Source organism: Ursus arctos, unplaced genomic scaffold (genome assembly GCF_023065955.2).
Source record: "Ursus arctos isolate Adak ecotype North America unplaced genomic scaffold, UrsArc2.0 scaffold_26, whole genome shotgun sequence".
In the NCBI taxonomy this organism is placed as follows: domain Eukaryota; kingdom Metazoa; phylum Chordata; class Mammalia; order Carnivora; family Ursidae; genus Ursus; species Ursus arctos.
In genome coordinates, this window is record NW_026622941.1 from 19,269,153 (window position 1) to 19,285,612 (window position 16,460).

General features: G+C 33.6%; 2 protein-coding genes across 4 annotated transcripts in view; one reads left to right on the forward strand and one right to left on the reverse strand.

Moving 5' to 3' along the window:
• Positions 1 to 15,415, forward strand: part of IAPP (islet amyloid polypeptide) — a 41,310-nt gene extending 25,895 nt beyond the window's left edge. Inside the window, exons 9-11 of the mRNA XM_026502315.4 lie at positions 9,330 to 9,382; positions 10,698 to 10,792; positions 15,065 to 15,415. Coding sequence (XP_026358100.1) covers positions 10,713 to 10,792; positions 15,065 to 15,254 — 270 coding nt within the window. The 5' untranslated portion in view covers positions 9,330 to 9,382; positions 10,698 to 10,712 and the 3' untranslated portion in view covers positions 15,255 to 15,415. The remainder of the gene's footprint in view (positions 1 to 9,329; positions 9,383 to 10,697; positions 10,793 to 15,064) is intronic.
• The window catches only part of SLCO1A2 (solute carrier organic anion transporter family member 1A2), a 99,816-nt gene that overhangs the window by 76,636 nt on the left and 6,720 nt on the right, over positions 1 to 16,460 (reverse strand). The gene's annotated exons all lie outside the window — the stretch shown is intronic.

Below are 16,460 nucleotides of genomic sequence, written 5' to 3' on the forward strand. Positions count from 1 at the left end.
TCTCCCAATAAGTCATGTTTGTGCACTCCCATTTCTTTCTCTGCTGCTCCTCCTCAGTATGACTCCTAAATTTTGACGTTTTCCAAGATACACTTTGTCTTAATTTATTCTTGTTGTACATGCTCATTTTGGATTATATAATTCATGCCCAAAAACCTTCCACATCTCTAGGTTAGACCTATCCTGATACCCAAATCCATATTTCCAGGTGATTAAAAAACAAATTGCATAAATGCCCAAAAATATAGTAAAGTTTTAAGCTTCACTAGTAATCAAAGAAATTCAAATTATTACAAAAACGTTACTTTCCTTTACCATATGATTCATGGGTATCTTTTTTCTAAATAATATACTGTATTGAAAATTTAAGGATAAATGGATACACTAATGTATTTCCAAAGGAGAGTAGATTATGACAACCTTTATCCAGAGGAATTTGGCTCTATAGCTCAGAGTTCTTTAAAATATGCATACACAGTTCTGCTTTTATAGTATGAAGTTATGCCAAAAGACCTTCTTCCCACTAAGACAACTAGAACTTGGGTAAATTAAGATATTTTTAAGGCTTGGTTAAGCTCTTAAGAAGAAAAGGAAATCTCAAAGTATTGGTGGGGGGAGGCAATGAACTAAAATTTGTGCAGAGTCACAAGTAAGCAAAAGTGAAAGAAAATCGCTCTGGAAATAAATACTGATAGAAATCCTAAAAGCCTAAAGTCCAGCCTTTAGTTCGTCTCAGGAATGGAGAGCAAATGTGAGTCTCCTATATTATTCTGGACCCTCCATGGAGCTAAAGTGATCCCAAATATTGGCAAATTCTGATAATGGCAGATGTAACTGTACATATCCTTTCTAAGGGAATATCCCAGTATGGGCCCCTAGGATTCCTAAAGATTGAATTTAAGAACATATGATCTCATAAATACAAATCAAGCCATTGTGACCAAGAGTTATCAGAAGCAAAATACAGATTCAATTTCTAAGGAAATTCATATGCTGAAATTATCAGAAACACATTAAGTAAACGTTTATGAAATGATTAAAAACCTAAAAATAGATTATTTTAAAATCAAGAAAAGACTATTAAAAATGACCAAGAAGTATTTAAAAGTAAAACAACGTCATCTTTGATATTAAAAACTCATTGAATGGGAAATAGCATATCAGAGATGAAAGAGATAATTCATGGAGAAGAGATCTCAGAATACTCAGAATTAGCAAACATAGAGGGCACAAAATAAACAGGCTGCATGATATAATAGATAAAAGATTCAGCAACCAGACTAACCAAATTCCAGCTCAACCACTAACTGGCTCTGTGACCTTAGGCATGTTACTTCAGTTTCATCATCTGTTAAAAAAATAGGGAGTTGTGCAAGAATGAAGTACTTGGACCAAAGCTGATAATACTAAGCGTATAGATACAAACGATTCTAATATGAAAGAGGTAAGCTCCAAATATCTATTATATCAAGAAACATGTGAGTTTAACTTCCCTACCAAAAGAAGGAGTTTTTCAGATAACTCACAAAAGACATTTCACTTTATGTTGTGTAAGAAACACAGTAAGTACAAAGTTTATTCAGGAAGATTAAAACAAAAGGATGAGGGGCGCCTGGGTGGCACAGCGGTTAAGCGTCTGCCTTCGGCTCAGGGCGTGATCCCGGCGATCCGAGATTGAGCCCCACATCAGGCTCTTCCACTATGAGCCTGCTTCTTCCTCTCTCACTCCCCTGCTTGTGTTCCCTCTCTCGCTGGCTGTCTCTATCTCTGTCGAATAAATAAATAAAATCTTTAAAAAAAAAAGGATGATCAATGATATGCACAGCATATGCAAAAAAGGAAAAAAATAAGAGTCATAATAATGTCTCACAAGATAGAATTCAGAGCAAAAAGCATTAGAAAAGGCATAGAAAGGTAGATTAAAGGTACAAGCGGGCACAATTCACAGAGAAGTTATAAGTGCTATGCATTTCTCTGCACCCACTGACAGTGAGGTGATTCCATACCGCAGAAAATGCAGTAGGTTCAAAGATAAATCAGCAGAAACAGTAATTGGGTTTAATTCTCCTCCCAGCCCAAGATGTAACAAGATGAAAAGCATAAAAAAGAATTTAGAAAATTTAAATAACATTTCAATAAAGTGGTTGATATGCACATGTATTGAACTTTTGTACTGAAGTGAAAAATATGGTTTTTAAAAAGTGCTTATGGAAACTTGACTAAAATCGATCATTTATTAGGTCACAAAGAAAAATTTTTTGATGTCTAAAGAATCAATACAGAAAACATTGCTTGACCACAAAACAATAAAAGAAAGGGAAAAAGATTTAAAAACAAACCTGTTGAGTGAAAGAAAAGGATAAAAACAAACAAAAATTGCAGAATTTCTACAAAACAGCTATTACAGGTTGAAGCATATTCCTCCCAAATTCATATGTTGAAGTCCTAACAGTACCCTAGAATGAAACCATATTTGGAAATAGGATCGTTGCAGATGCAATTGGTTAAGATGGGGTCAACTGGAGTAGTTTGGGTCCCTAATCCAATATGTCTGGTGTCTTAATTTAAATAAAGGGGCAAAATGGGACACCGAGATATACACACAGAATGTCACATGGAAATGAAGACAGAGATAGGAGTGATGCTACTTCAAGCTAGCGGACAACAAAGTTTGCCGGGTAACCACCAGAAGCTAGGGGAGAGTCGTGGAGTAGCCTTTCCAAGGAAGCATCCTGCTCACGTCTTGATCTCAGACCTCCAGCCTCCACAACTAGGAGATCTTAACATACTCGTTATTAAGTCACTCAGTTGGGAATACTTTATCCAAAAGACTTAAAACATCTTTTCTATTTCTGCTTAGTTGGCCAAATCTCCAATTAGACCATATTTCAGTGGTTAGACCCCATAGATGCTCTAAATATTTCTGAGTAAGTAAGTCAAGCATTAAAAGAGAGTAAATTAGGTTCTCCCTACAGTCTCTTCTAACTCAAAGATTGTTCATTTGTTCGTGTGCTTATTTTGTTTTGATTTTGGGGGAACATTAGGCCTTTCAAAAGCTCCTAATCTGTATGCCTGAAGTAACAGGATCTTAGAAGTCATTGAAAATACATTAGTTTTCAAAATACTAAAATGGTGTAGATTACGTGTTTGTTAAAACCACTTCTTGAGAAACTTTTAAAATATAAAGATGCAAACCATTAAGTACTGAGCTCTCCACAAGAGTGTACACATGAAATTATTACTCACATGTTTAGAATCTGGTAAGAGGAGATGTGAAGAGTGTTGGATAAGACATTTTTCACTTTAGGGACTTAAAATTTTCTGTGCTGCATTTTAAAGGGTGACAGGAAAGAATGAGTAGACGTGGAGTGAAAGCAATGGCAATTCTGGATTGCTTTCCAGCAAAATGCTTCTGTGATACAAAGAGGTGAAAGTTTGTGTTAATTTGTAGCTTTTTGCATAGCAAATAATCTTACTGAAGCCATCAAAATGGAGTGGAATAGAAAAAATATTATTTGATAGCAAGTGGCACAGATTTAAAAACACATTTTTTCCATTGAAAATGTTTAGAACAGTGATACCATTTTCACACTACATGTGGCAATTTATTAACAAGATCGTTTTTAAAATTAATTTATCTTCTGAATTCTGGTATAGTTAACATGTAGTGTTATATTAATTTCAGGTATACAACATAGTGATTCAACAGTTCTACACATTACTCAGTGCTCATCACGATAACTGTATTCTTAATCTCCATCACCTATTTCACCCATGCCCCCACCCATCTCCCCTCTGGTAACTACCAGCTTGTTCTATACACTTAAGTCTGTCTGTTTGTTGCTTTTTTTCTTTGTTTATCTGTTTTATTTCTTAAGTTCTACATATGAGCGAAACCATATGGTATTTGTCTTATTTCACTTAGCATTATACCCTCTAGATCCATCCATGTTGTTTAAATGGTAAGATTTCATTTTTTTAGCTGAGTTATATTCCATTGTGTGTATATATATCTATCTCTACCACTTCTTCTTTATCCATTCATCTATTGATGGACACGAGTTGCTTTCACATTTTGGCTGTATAAATAATGCTACAATAAACAGAGCAGTGCATGTATCTTTTGAACTAGTGTTTTTGTATTCTTTGGGTAAATATCTAGTAGTGCAATTGCTGGGTCATAGAATAGTTTTATTTTTAACTTTTTGAGGAACTTCCATACTGTTTTCCAGAGTAGCTGCACCAGTTTGCATTCCCACCAACGGTACATGAGGATTCTTTTTTCTACACATCCTCTCCAATGCTTGCTGTTTCTTGTGCTTTTTATTTTAGCTATTCTGACAGGTATGAGGTGATATCGCATTGTAGCTTTGATTTGCCTTTCTCTGATGATGAATGATGTTGAGCAGCTTTTCGTGTGTATGTTGACCATCTGTATATCTTCTTTGGAGGTATGTGTGTTCATGCCTTCTGCCCATTTTTTAATTGGATTATTTGGTGATTTTTTTTTTTTTTGGTATTGATGTGTTTACGTTCTTTATATATCTTGGAAACTAACCCCTTATCAGATATATAATTTACAAATACCTTTTCCCATTCAGTAGGTCATCTTTTAGTTTTGCTCATTTCCTTTGCTGTACAGAAGCTTTTTATTTGGATGTAGTCCCAATAGTGTATTTTTTTCTTTGTTTCCCTTGCCTCAGGAGACAATATCTAGAAAAATGTTGCTATGGCTGATGTCAGAGAAATTACTGCCAGTGTTCTCTTCTAGGATTTGTTTGGTCTCAGGTCTCATATTTAGATCTTTAATCCATTTTGAGTTTATTTTTGTGTATGGTGTAAGAAAGTGGTCCAGTTTCATTTTTTTTGCATGTTGCTGTCCAGTTTTCCTAGCACTATTTGTTGAAGAGACTTTTTCCCTATTGTATACTTTTGCCTCCTTTGTCAAAATTAATTGACCATATAATTGTGGGTTTATTTTTGGGCTTTCTATTCTGTTCTATTGATCTACATGTCTCTTTTTGTGCCAGGATCATAGTGTTTTGATTACTGTAGCTTTGCAGTATATCTTGACATCTGGGATTGTGATACCTCCAATTTTGATCTTCTTTTTCAAGATTTCTTCAGCTATTAAGGGCCATCTGTGGTTCCGTGCAAATCTTAGGATTATTTGTTCTAGTTCTGTGAAAAATGCTTTTGATATTTTGATAGGGATTGCATTAAATTTATAGATTGCTTTATGTGGTATCGACATTTTAACAATATTAGTTCTCCAGATCCATGAGCATGGGATATCTTTCCTTTTCTTTTCTTTTTTTTTTTAAGATTTTTATTTATTTATTTGACAGAGAGCACAAGTAGGGGGAATGGCAGGGAGAGGGAGAGGGAGAAGCATCCCCACTGAGCAAGGAGCCCGATGCGGAGTTTGATCTCCAGGACCCTGCGATCACAACCTGAGCCAAAGACAGATGCTTAACTGACTGAGCCACCCAGGCACCCTTATCTTTCCATTTCTTTGTATCATCTTCAATTCCTTTCATCAATGTTTTACAGTGTTCTATAGTTTTCAGAGTACAGGTCTTTCATCTTTTTTGTTTAGTTTATTTCTAGGTATTTTATTCTTTGTGGTGCAGTTGGAAATGAGATTGTTTTCTTACTTTCTCTTTCTGCTGCTTCATTATTAGTGTATAGAAATGCAATAGATTACTGTATAACAATTTGTATCCTGTGAATTTACTAAAATCACTTATCAGTTCTAGTGGTTTTTTTGTGGATTCTTTATTTCTATATGTAGTATCATGTCATTTGCAAATACCAAGAGTTTTACTTCTTTACCAAGTTGATGCCTTTTATTTCTTTTTGTTGTCTGATTCTTGTGGCTAGGATTTCAGTATTATGCTGAATAAAAGTGGTGAGAGAAGACATTCTTGTCTTGTTCCTGATTTTAGGGGAAAAGTTCTCAGGTTTTCACCATTGAGTGTGATTTTAGCTGTGGGGTTTTCATATATGGCCTTTATTATCTTAAGGTGTGTTCCTTCTAAACCTACTTTGTTGAGGGTTTGTATCATAAATGGATGTTGTACTTTGTCAAATGCTTTTTCTGCATCTACTGAAATGGTCATATGGTTCTTATCATTTCTGTTGCTTATGTGATACATCATGTTGATTGATTTGTGAATATCGAACCACCCTTGTATCCCAGCAATAAATCCCACTTGAACATGGTAAATTATTTTTTTAATGTATTGTTGGATTCAGTTTGCTAGTATTTTGGTGAGGACTTTTGCATCTAGGTTCATCACAGATCTCGGCCTATAGTTCTCTCTCTCTTTTTTTTTTTTTAAGTGGTGTTTTTATGTAGTTTTGGTCAGGGTAATGTGGTCTCATAGAATAAATTTGAAAGTTTTCCTTTCTCTTCTATTTTTTGGAATAGTTTGAGAATAGGCATCAACTCTTGGTAGAATTCACCAGTGAAGCTCTCTGGTCCTGGACTTTTGTTTATTGGGAGTTTTTTGATTACTGATTCAATTTCATTGCTGGTTATTGGTCTACTCAAGTTTTCTATTTTTTTCCTATTTCAGTTTTGGTAACTTATATGTTTCTAGGGATTTATCTATTTCTTCTAGGTTGTCCAATTTGTTGGCATATAATTTTTCATAATATTCTCTTACAATTGTTTGTATTTCTGTGGTGTTGGTTGTGATTTCTCCTCTTTTATTTGTGATTTTATTTATTTGAGTCCTCTCTCTCATTCTCTCTCTCTCTTTTTATGAATTTGGCTAGAGTTTTATCAATTTTGTTGATCTTTTTAAAGAATCAGCTCCTGGCTTCATTGATCTGTTCTATTGTTTTTTAGTTTCTATATCATTTATTTCTGCTCTAATCTTTATTATTTCCTTGCTTCTGCTGCTTCAACATTTTGTTTGTTCTTCGTTTTCTCATTCTTTTAGGTTCAAGTTTAGGGTATTTATTTGATATTTTTCTTGCTTCTTGAGATAGGCCTATATTGCTATAAACTTCCCTGTTAGAATAACTTTGGCTGCACCAAAAGATTTTGGTCTGTTGTATTTTCATTTTCATATGACTCCATTTATTTTCTGATTTCCTCTTCAATTTCTCAGTTGACCCATTCATTGTTGATTAGCATGTTATTTAACTTCCATGTATTTGTGTTCTTTCCAGAGTTTTTTCTTGTGCTTGATTTCTAGTTTTACAGTCTTGTGGTCAGAAAAATGCATGATATGAGTTCAATCTTTTTGAATTTGTTGAGATTTGTTTTGTGGCCTAACATGTGATCTATTCTAGAGAATGTTCCAAGTTCACTTGAAAAGAATGGTATTCGACTGTTCTAGTATGGAATGTTCCAAATATAACTGTTATATACATCTGGTCCAATATGTCATTTAAAGCCCCTGTTTACTTGTTTTGATTTTTTGTTTGGATGATCTATTCATTGATGTAAGTGGGGTGTTAAAGTCCCCTACTCTCATTGTATCACCATCAATTGCTTCCTTTATGTTTGTTAATAGCTGCTTTATGCATTTTGGTGTTCCCATGTTGGGTGCATAAATATTTACAATTATTATAACTTCTTTTTGGACTGTACACTTTATGATTATTTAGTGTCCTTTGTCTCTTGTTACAGTATTTGTTTTGAAGTCTATTTTGTCTAATATAAGTATTGTTTCCCTGGCTTCCTTTTTCACTTCCATTTGCGTGATAAATGTTTTACTATCCCTTCACTTTCAACCTGCATGTGTCTTTAGGTCTGAAATTAGTCTCTTGTAGGCAGCATAAAGATGGGTCTTGCTTTTTTTATCCATTCTGTCACCCTTTAGATTGGAGGGTTCACTCCATTTATATTCAAGGTAATTATTGATAGCTATGGATCTATTGCTATTTTATGACTTCTTTTATGACTGTTTTTGTAGTTCTCTGTTCCTTTTTTCTCTTGCTCTTGTCTCTCATGTTTTGCTGGCTTTCTTTAGTAATATAATTGGGTTCCTTTTATTTGTTTTTTTGGATATTTATTACCTTTTTTAAATTTGTCATTGCCATTTGATTTATATATAACATCTTATGCATATAACAGTCTATATTACATTGATGGTCACTTAAGTTCGAACACATTCTAAAAGCACTAAAGTTTTACTTTTCTTTCCCCCACCCCATATTTTAGGTACATAGTATCATACATTACATCTTTTTCTTTTGTGACGACCTTGACTGATTTTTATAGTTATTGATGCTTTTTGTGCTTCTGACTTTTCTTACTCCTACTTATGGTCTTTCCTTTCCACCCAAAGAATCCCCTTTAGCGTTTCTTGTAAGTCTGGTTTAGTGGTGATAAATTCCTTTAACTTTTGTTTGGGGAATTCTTTAGCTCTCCTTCCATTCTAAATGATGGCCTTGCTGGGTAGAGTATTCTTGGCTCCAGGTTTTTTCCTTTCAGCATTTTTAATATATCATGCCAATCCCTTCTGAACAGCAATGTTTCTGCTGAAAAATTAACTGAGAGCCTTATGGGGTTTTTCTTGCATGTAACTGTTTTCTTTTCTCTTGCTGCTTTAAAAATCTTTTTAATCTTTCCTTCGCATATACTGCAGGCATTTGTCAAACTACTGCTTCTATGTTATATCTCAGTGGGACTGTTATGCTGTCTCTTTAAAGGCAGGGACTCAGTTTCCTATCACACTCTAGCTCTCCCAGAGCCAACCAGCTGATTTTGAAAGTTCCAGGAGATAAGCCCTGCTGACTGTAAAAACTGATGTTGTTAAGCTCCTCTGGTGTTCAAAGCCAAGTATTATGGGGATTTGTCTTCCCTGAGTGGGTCTCCTTGCCTATGGTGCCTGGTGTGGGGGTCTGTTCCTCTCCCTTCTGGGTGCTTGCAGAGTCCTCCCTTCTGGGGACAGTCCCATGGGTCAGCTTAGTTCCTGACCGAGTCTCCGCCCTTCCTACCATTTTTGATGTGGCCTCTTCTTTATGTTCAGTGGTGGAGAGTCTATTCTGCCAGTCTTCAGGTCCTTTTCTGGGTTATTTACACTGATGTGGGTGTTATGTAGTTGTATCCATGGAATGAGGTGAGTTTAGGATTCTCTTACTCCAGCGTCTTTCCCGGAAGTCCCCAAGATAGTTTTAAAACTATGTAGCAACAACAACAAAAAATGTTTACATAAAAATCAGCTATACACTATTACTATTTTCATGTTTTCCATTTTTATAAGCAAATATGCATATATTGTGTATAGTTCAGGCATTGAATATAGGCATTTTTGTATCATATTCTATCTCTCTAAAAAATAATATTTTCTTTATTCATCTTTCAACAGGTACTTAGGTTGTTTCCCTACAGTGGTTATTGTGAATATGCTGCGATGAACATGTGAGTACAGATATCTCTTCAAGATAATGATTTTGTTTTCTTTGGTTATATACCCAGAAGTGAGATTGCTGGATCATATGGTCATTCCATTTTTAGTTTCTCAAGGATATTTATTACATTAAATTGTCATAACACAGAATATTAATTTAAATATAACTTAGAAATACAAGAAAAAATAACAATATGGAGAAAATAAAGAGTAACAAATTAAATTTATTCTTTCGAAATAATTGCAATGTTTCTATACAATAATAGAAAAAGCAAAAATTTCTTATTCACACATATATGTATCTATTTAAATGTTGACAAATGAATTTGGGGTTGAAAATTATTATTTTACTGCCTTTAATCTTCCATCCCCCACTTCATTATAAATAGCATTTGATTTCTCTCTATCTCTCTCTCTTTTTTTAGTGTCTTTTTTTATCTACCTTACCCTCATAGTTTAATCTACTACTAAATGTTCATGGAATTAAGCCATTGAGGTCATTTGGCTTTAGCTTCCTCATTAGATTCTTCAATGTCCTTGGCTTCACTCTTTGCATATAAACACATTTGTTATCCTTAATCACTTCCTTTTATCAATCCCTTACTAGAGCATACTGCTTAATCTTTGAAAATCCACACTTGTATTTTACAAAAATGGAAAATTCAAACTTCTGCTGTGTGTGACACACCATTAACTGCACAAAGACACTCTGTATCTGCTATGTTAGTATTTATTGATGTGTTAATGTAATAATGACCCATCTGCTTCTGCTGTCTATGAGGCACTTTCTATCTATATGGATGGAAATTAATGACAGTCTCTCTGAGCTGCCTGATGTCAGAGCTGGGAAAGGTGTGAAGGGTATATAAGAGCTGGATTACTCATTAGCAAAAGGGGGAAAAATATTCCATTGGATGCAAGCTTGGGATTGTCCATGAAGCTTTCTTACCATTAGAGGCATTCTCTGATATTGCTGACACTGAAACATTAAAAGGTAAAGAGTTTTCTGTTTATGGGAAAATATTATTTGTTTAGGGAAGAGCAGATTTAGGATTAAATATATGGCTTATTTCAAAGAAAGGCTAAAGGGATAAAGTGCTATAATATCAACTTTCCAGATTGTTTAGAGAAGGAAATTGGGAAAGTGAAAATTTTGAAAATATTTGAAAATTGTTTGAGCAGTATCAAGGGACTATATCAATAAAATTACTATCTTTGGAGATTGTGTTTAAAAAGAGATTTTTTTACAGTAGGTTCTAGTCTCAAAGTCCATCAAACAAAGCTATAAAAAATTTCTTGATTTCAATGCTGAATTATTCTTTTTAGAAAATTTGAGAAGCAATGTGCCTCCTGAAGCTGCCGATAGTTCTCATTGTACTCTCGGTTGCATTAAACCATCTGAAAGCTACTCCCATTAAAAGGTTAGTATCTTAAAAATCCTGTTTCTTTTGTAAAATTTGGGAAAATTAGAATTAAAAACTGCTATATAATTAACAGCCCTTATGCCAATAGATGCATCTTTCTGACAGAACTTCTGACAGACAGAAACAGATAGTTCCAGTTTTGTCAAGAAATATGCTCTTGGAACCTAGAGGGGCAAAATCAGAACACAAAGCAGGAAAACCAAAGGGTAGTAATTTCCACTATATTAACCTGATTCTCAAATAAACTAGAGAAAATTAAAACATATATTCTATATCAGGTGGGATTTTATTGTATATTTACATTTTTTTTCCCTCAGAGGGCTCTGTCAATATCCAAAACTATTATATCTCTGCCTGGAAATTGAAATATGTAGAAATAATCAGGGAGCAAATTAAAATTTTTAAGAACTAGTTTAAAAGCCATTTGCTCGTAGGGGGTTCTTTCTATATTGCTAACTGTTCTATTAATGAAATAGAATTATTAAAAAATATGTTCTTCATGAGTTTACTTCTGAGCTGCTCTAAATGTAAATGTATACTTCTTAAAAATGTTTTCAATAGGTAGCATGTGCATCAGGGTTTCCTAAGAAGGCTTATTTTGAAAGGTGTCATGTCATTTAAGTGGTATTTTTAAGGAAGTCTAAAAACTCCATCAGGTGAAAATGTTAGCAGTAATTACAACTTTCAAGAGGAAAGGACTGTGGGGAAAGAACTGTAATTCTCCATTTATTTAAAAGATTTTCAAGTCCAAATTCATGCATATGTCATAAACAATATAGTTGAGGATTTGTTTGTGCCTAAATCAGTTTGACCTCTTATAGTCTTGTAGGACTGAACTTACACACTCTTTAAGACCAAGGAGTATTAAGGTTACTTTTGAAAATATTTTGTTTCATGTCATATTAAAACTTTTCTCATAGAATTATTAGCATCTTGTCTATTTTCCTTTGAGGTGTTTTTTGTTGAGGTGGCAGTCTGTGGTGATATATAAAAAGTTTGACAGCACCCACATGTAATAAATAGCAGGGATCATCAGATTTCCTTTGTCCTTTCAGGCTTATCGAATTTACAGGATGTTCTTCTCAGAATTGACTCTAATTTTCAATTGGATTTTTGTGGGTAAAAATAAGTGAAACTGACATGAAGTTTCTGGTAAACCAGCAGAACAATAGAAAAACAGGAAAATTAGCAGTAATACCTAGCATTTCTTTCTATATTTTGATTTTTTCTTTCATTAGATATAGACATTTGATAAACACATTTATCCAGTATGTCTTTACAGATATGAGTTTATTATGAGGTGAACTTCACTCATAAATAAAATAGTATATAACATTATTTATTTTCAAGTTATTTTCATGTTAGTCTCACAATCTCTTAATTTGAATTTTTATTAGAAATGCTTCCAAGGCATTCTCTAAATTACTCTTTAATGAATTTCCAGAAATCAGTATATCTGGTCATTTTTTTTAAGGGGGGAGAATTTGTCATCCTGAGCTGTTCAACCATGTAATATTCTATAAATCTCATAAAAAGCTGAGAAAGCCTATGTAGAACATGACTTAAATCATACACTTTTAAAAGACAAAGCTGATATAGATTTATCCATGTCATTTTTCTTATAAAATTGAATCATCTCATTTGAGATCTTTTTTAACTTCCATACCTGTATGAGATGAGATTAAGATTAAACTGCCTTTATAAGCCATATCAAAAAATATTGTATACTCTTGACTGAGGCAAAAGGATCACACACTTGCCCACCAACTTTTAAACACTCAGTAAATATCTGCCTAGCAGATAAGCAGAGGTTAACCAGCTGTATAATTACTTCCACAAATGCATATTGAGAACTGGAGCAGGGATACAGTTTAACACTGTTTTAAAAAATCCTTGAGTGGCGCCTGGGTTGGCAAAGCGGGTTAAACATCCAGCTCTTGGTTTTCGCTCAGGTTGTGATCTCAAGGTCATGAGATCAAGCCCCTCAAGAGGCTTGGTCCTCAGCGCATATTCTGCTTGAGATTCTCTCTTCCTCTCCCTCTGCCCCTCCCACCCATGCTCTCTCTCTCCCTGTCTAAAATAAAATAAATAAATCTTTAAAAACCCTTGACCTGAGATGTTTTTAAAGAGAGACAATATAAGAGTGATTCTTCAGTCTGTAGTCATCACTGTTTAAACTCTTAAAGTTAGGAATTTGTGCATATGTGTAAGTGGTCAATAGGTTTGAACTAGCGTCTGTTACTAGAGTAGGCCTTGTCTGCCCAAGTAGTTAAAGAGGGAAAAAATGCCTGCAGGTAGGGGTGTGAAGCCTTTTACTAACCATTTCAGCCATCTTTTTCTATCTTAATGATAGTTTGGGAAAGAATCTTGTACATACTGATGCTATATTTATATGAAAAGTCTTGTTTGGGAAAGCAGTTTCATAATAATGAAAGAAATCAACATAGAAGCTCTTAATATTTCTTTAAAGTGGAATGATGGCTCTTCTAGCTACTCAAATAAGATGTCATTTTAGTTGGAATAATTTTAAGTCCTGTTACAGACCTTGAGACCAATTATCAAAGTACCACGCAGACATTTAGCAGATAGATTAGTTTCCACTCTGCTCCAGGCATTTGCCAAACATATCTTGGGACAGATATCACTTTGAACTTTCCCAGTTTGACCCATTATTTCCTTTATTGCTTTAAATTTATTATTTTGAAGTGTTTCAGTCAAATTCTAATTTCTGCTTTTTTCAAAAAAAGTTTATTCTCTTTTAGAATTAAATGATTTATGAATTATTGGTTTAATTCTTAAAAAGCATTAAATAATTCTTTGGAAATGTACGTTGGCCATGCTTACTACACATGCAAAAAGAAATAATTGAAAAAAAAACGTGACTAATACTGACATATTAGACCAGGTAATTAGGTCCCAACTTGGGTTTCCTTTGCCTGAAGAATAGGTTTGTTAGCATACACTATACTCAACAGGACCAGTATCTGATGCCGTAAGAATTTTCTGTATTTGGAAGAAAATATGAGCATAAAACCCTAAAGATTCACGAGAGATTTAAAAACACTTACTCTTAGGCTATCTCTACAGAGAGATACAGATAACGAAGTATTCTTCAAAGTAAACACATTGAGATCAAATCTATCGCATTTTGCCCCAAATTATGTATAACCACTTGTTTCTGAACATAGCTTCATATCTATATCTCTTTCCCAATTTACACTTATCCTAAGTTTTACTAATATTTCGATTTCCATAGAACTGAAAACTAAAACATTTCCCTGGCTTTCCTAATCATGTGCAAAAAAAGGGAAGCATGTTATCACTCTGTATCCATTTCCAATACCATTTTGAGAGCATACTGGAACAAAGAGTGGTACAAAAATATACAGTTGACATAAATAAATTCTGTATATAGACACAACATTTAACGTTCAAATGAATTACTTAACCACAGTTATAGTTTCTGACTTACCTGGAATATTATTATGCAATTGTTCCAGGTTGCTGAAAGAATGCAGTGGATATTAATACTATTAACATAAAAGTCTTTTGTTTTTAATATTCACCATAGTCCTATCATTAAAATTGTTAAAAGGAACCAAGTAGGTGGCAGAAAGATAGTAATGCTCATATATTTATCCTTAGAGTAACAGAACTCCCACTCTACAACAGTGAGAGTGCATGAACCAGTGATAAATTTGACTCCCCTTGAACCTTAATGGTACCTGACATTTCTCTCTTAACACCCCTGATTTAGCGATTTCAGGTAACTTAACAAAAATATTTTACACTGCTTAATTTTCATTGGAAAGATGTGGAAAATAAATACATATACATTTAATTCCACATATTCCAGATTACCTATAAATTTTATATTCTAAATCCTTTTGATATATTGGGAACTAGATTCATCAAGATTTAGAAGAATAAAAAAAAAGATTTAGAAGAATGTAAGACAAAGACATGTTTTTTTATTATTATTACTATCTGGAATATATGCCAAAGTTTCAAAGGATCATACTGAAAAATTCAACATTGACTATAATGGATGTTTTGTTACATGACATCCTAGGTCAAAAATTGCTTCTGTGGCATCTTCAAGGTGTCAAAAAATCTCGGTCATCCAGACTTTTCCAAACCAAAACGTTGAGTTACTTACATGAAAATGTTTCCTTTAGTTTTCATCAATATGAGATATTTGTTGTCCTATAGGTGTATCCAATCCTGAGTCTAAGGCTCTGACTTTCCACATTTGTTTTATGTCACCAGTCACCAGATGGAAAAGCGGAAATGCAACACTGCCACATGTGTGACTCAACGCCTGGCAAATTTCTTAGTTCGTTCCGGCAACAATCTTGGTGCCATTCTCTCACCTACCAATGTGGGATCCAATACATATGGCAAGAGGAACACAGCTGAGATTTTAAACAGGGGACCATTGAATTACTTACCCCATTAGAGGTCAATGTATCTCTACAGTTCTTACTGTTTCATGTATAAATATCCTAGTGACTTTCTGTGTAATTTAACATTAGCATGAAGATGAATTTTTATGTTTCATGTTTATTGCCAGTACATATAAATTGTCATGATAATAATTGTTTTAAATTTAATCCTAATTAAGATCCCATAATAAAAAAAGTCAATGTCTTTAAAAATGTTCTTGCCATCGATTTTTATTTTGAAAACATTTAAAAATCATGATTTTGCTTATATCTTTATGACATGAGTTTGAAAACAAAAGAGGAAATGGTGTTTGGAAACTTGGTAAATTGTAAATAGCTGAGAGTAAAGTTAAGAACATTAAAAAACAGCAATTATAAGGACCTTGTTAAGCAAATCCTTTTTGCATTAGATTTATGAAATGAGATAAAATGCTATTTAAAAAATTAATTAATTTTTGCTCCTGACTCAGTCAAAATATTTTTTGAAATTATATTCTTTGTTGTACTTGCTAGTACTAGAGGTTATTTAAAAAGTATAAAAGCAATTGTGTATGAGGGTTTCATTGTGTGTTATCACTGATGAGCTTTTATTAAACATACATGCCCTTCATTCTGTTCAAATGGCTTTCAGCAAATTTCAGTCATATTTTGATGCAGGGTATTGCAAAAGCAACTTGTGTTCCTATTAATCATTCAATTAAAAGACCACAGACTTGTGGAAAATATATACTGTATGGTAACTTATTTTGTTTGTTAAACTAATTGGATATTTCTGGCAGATGTTACATGTATATGATATACTTTTCTTGGAGGAAGCTGTTGAATTGGACATGAAATATAAAATTTCCCTCTGTCTGATTCATACAGGAGTATCTGCTTTCCCCTGACCATGAGTTAGTTACCTTTGGAAGTAGCAATGACTCAGATGAAGTGCTATTGTGTTTTTTGTGCCATTTCTAGAGGCATTAAACTTGTATTTAAGAAAATAGAAAAAAAAAGGATCTCAATGTTAGTGGGAATCTGACTGATTGACTTGACTTATACATTAAAATTTCCCCTTATGAAGTGTGCCTTAGATTACCATATTATAGTTGTGTGTATGTATGAGTGTATAGAAACAGGATATGATATTTATAATTATTTTATATCATAAGTTGCATGCTGAAATAAATAAATGAATGTATAAATTCCTATTTGTGATATTCAGCTATCAGCCCTTC